General features: G+C 40.5%; 1 protein-coding gene across 1 annotated transcript; it reads left to right on the top strand.

Moving 5' to 3' along the window:
- The first annotated feature begins 627 nt into the window (after nt 1-627).
- On the top strand, nt 628-2,142 carry LOC105046034 (bZIP transcription factor 44). The gene has a single exon (XM_010924520.4). The coding sequence runs from the start codon at nt 1,433-1,435 to the stop codon at nt 1,910-1,912; it is 480 nt and encodes a 159-aa protein (XP_010922822.1). The 5' UTR covers nt 628-1,432; the 3' UTR covers nt 1,913-2,142.
- The last annotated feature ends 1,316 nt before the right edge of the window (nt 2,143-3,458 follow it).

Consider the following 3,458-nt stretch of genomic DNA (forward strand, 5'->3'; position numbering starts at 1 on the left):
TTTTTTTAAATATTTTGAGAGTTGTACGAGATATGATCGGATAGTTGGTGTCATGAAAAAATCAATTATTTATTTGTATGGAAGATACAATTCGGTCTACACAACTCTCTTTTTTTTTTCTCATTTTTTAACAAATATTGATGGCTAATGTGGTTTATTGCCCATTAATATTTTCTTAATCAGTGATTGCGATAGTAAATAGCCTCAACTTTTTGTTACTGGCCGCCATATTTTATAATAAGAATAAATAATGATATTATAGCAGCCATTATTACAGACTTGCTGTCCAATATTCGAAAAAAATAATCCAAAATATCAAAGGGAGAAAAAAATTCTAGTAGAGGGGAGTTCGGTTCGGTCCCTCTCATGTAGTTTTAACACGATGTCTTCGCTCAGCAGCCAGCCTTGGACGGTTGTGGAAAACCCCATTCCACGCCATTTTGTCGCTCCTCCCAACAACTCACCACAGGAGATTCCAAAGCTTTCTCCGTCTCTACCCCCCTTTTTCTTACTTTCTTTTTATTTATTAAAAATATTTTCTTCGTTTCTGTGCTCCGATCTTTTCCTCCGTCTTCATCTATAAATTCCCCCCATCTTGCAAGCCCAAATTCCCTTTCCCCCTCTTCCCTCCTCCCTTAGCTTACTTCCCCTCTTCCCAACTCTCGTCTCCATCCCTCTTCAGGTTCTGCTTCTCTGCTCCCCCCCCCCCCCCCGGCCTGTTTTCCTCTTCTCTTCCTCCAAGAATTTTTCTTGGGTTCTTCGAGCTACTGGGTCTAGATTCCGACCCCAAAGTTTCATAACCCGTCTGCGTAATTCCGCGTTCTCGCTGCTGTTTCCCTCGGGTTAGCAGAGATACCCCACTGTTGGGTGTGGAAGAAACTTTGGAACTCTCTATTTATTATTTATAGGGGAAACTCCGCCCAATTCTTCTCTAAAAACTCGTCTCTTTCGTGGCCGAGTACTGAGGAAAAAACCCATCATCAAAATCTGGGTGGTGTTGGGTTCGGTTTCCCTTCTTTTCCTTCTAGTTCGACTTAAAATTTTCACATGCAGCATCTCTTCCTGTTGATGTTTCTGATTGATGCCGCCTATCCCAAGTGAAATCCTCCTCTCCGAGTTTATGATAAATTCCAGATTCAGACGCCCGACCCATCTCGTTCAATCCTTCTCCGTTGTCTTCCTGTACTGGTTCTATGTGTTCTCATAAGGCTCTTCTTCTAACATCTCAACACTCGGGCCCTGTCCATTTTTTCATCTACATACTCTCCTAATATTACTATTTTCTCCATATAAGAACTCATCTTGTTCTGTCTCCACGATTCAGCTAAAATTCCGTCTAAGAAAGATCCAGCAGTACTGGTAAAAAGAAAAAGGAACTACTAAAGATCTAACTCGCCGTCACTAGCTCTGTGTGTTTGGTGTGAGAACCGGTATGAGTATGACTTCTTCCAGTGGGACTTCTTCTGGATCATCGGGCCTGCTGCTTCCGGGGTCCGAAGCGGCGGCGTTCGATCAGAAGAAGCAGAAGCGGATGCTGTCGAACCGGGAGTCGGCTCGGCGATCCCGAATGCGGAAGCAGAAGCATCTGGACGATCTGAGGACCCAGGTGAGCCAGCTGAGGCAGCAGGGCGGCCGCATCCTCGCAGCTCTAAACCACACCACCAAGCAGTACGTGGGTGTGGAGACTGAGAACTCTGTGCTCAGGACTCAGATGATGGAGCTCACTTCCAGACTGAACTCCCTCCATGAGATCCTCCACTTCTTGAATGGAGGAGACTTGAGCAGCAGCCATGGGCTGCTTTCGGCGTGTGAGGGGCCTCAGATCGCTGATGGATTCGGCAATCCTTGCAACTCTGTGTATATGAGCCAGCCCATCATGGCCTCAGCGGACATGCTCCAATACTACTACTAGGTGCACATTCGTGAAGGTCCTGGTTTTGTAAAATATGGACTTTTGTTTAGTGTCGTTTGTGTGATTGGTGTGGGAGAAGGACGAGATATTGTTAGCTTTAAGAGCTTTTTTATGGGCCCAGAGAGGTGTAAAGGTGGAAGGGTGTGACACCACCAAGTATGTGGTAGATGGACGTGCTTGTAGACGGAAAGTTCAGTTTGTTTACTAGATGATGGTTTGCTTGTGAACTATTACTTCGAATGCAGTCAGTGTCATATATATATATATATATATATATATATATATATATATATATATATATATATATATATATATATATATATGGTTTTTTTTTTACTTTTTTTTTGTTTTTGAATAATACATAGTGTTAGATAAAATATGGTACACCAGGTGATTTATTTCATAATTAAGGTAAGCCATAAACTCTCAGAGTTTTGAGGGGGCCGAAATTAATCTGGAAGAGAAATTGTAGTTAGGTCCATGGTGGAAGCCTTCACACAAGTATTGATGTTTGCTTGAATTAGAAAGGCTTTGCCGTCAGAATAGACCATCCACTCGATGAGCTCGGAGGAAAGTAGGTCTCCCTGCGTTCCTACCGTGCATATGAAACTAGCGGCATCATTGTTGCTGGTGCCTACCTTTTATTTCTTTTGTTTTGATCTAGGTACTTGACCACCTGCTAATATTATAATGAATTCGGTAGCTTGGGATGGTGGGCTTTTCTTTATTTGGTTTTGCTGTGAGCACACTGTCTCGAACGAATTTAGTAATGAAGAAAGGCACAACGTAGGCATGTTCGTTGGTGAGGTTTGGGCCAACAAAAAACGGAAGGATGGCTTGTGAAGTGGGCATGCCCAAAGGTCACTTTATAGCTTGTGAAGTGGGCATTCCTAAAGGTTACATCCACTTGTTTCCTTGGAAATATACTTTCAATATTCTCTAAATTATTGAAAACTTCTTGAATTATTCTAGAATTTTACTTGACCGAACTATTCTCCAAATTATTTTGTCAAAAACGAATGATCCAAAACTATTCACTAATTCTTCAAGTGTATGGAAATTTTATAATTTATTCTCGAATTATTCATGACCAATCGAAGAAATTTTGTGTTATAAATTTAATGATACCATATATCATTGCTAACGGTGTATTTTTTGCTATCATTCATAACTTTTCTCCCTTCTTTATTTATTTTTAAGTAAATAAATTGATCAATATTTTAGAAAAAATATTTTTTATTTATTATCTTGTCCTAGTCTTTGTTATCCAAGCTCTTTGTGATCCCTTGATGATTTTTTTGGTTTTTTTCTGGTTCCTGATGATTACAACTAGCAATAATATTGTTCTCGAATGCCGAACACGTGTTAATGCTTGAAAGAGGTTTTGAGTCAGAGACACGGAGCCTTAAGTCGTCCATTCCCAGCTATTTAAACCTGGATAATTTATTTCATACGAGTCTTCTCACTCCTTTTCTGGGCACAAAAAAGAAAAGAATAATAAAGTAAAGAAACTAAACGAAGACAAGAAATTGGTTCTGTGACCTCC

This window comes from Elaeis guineensis, chromosome 2, assembly GCF_000442705.2.
Source record: "Elaeis guineensis isolate ETL-2024a chromosome 2, EG11, whole genome shotgun sequence".
NCBI lineage: Eukaryota > Viridiplantae > Streptophyta > Magnoliopsida > Arecales > Arecaceae > Elaeis > Elaeis guineensis.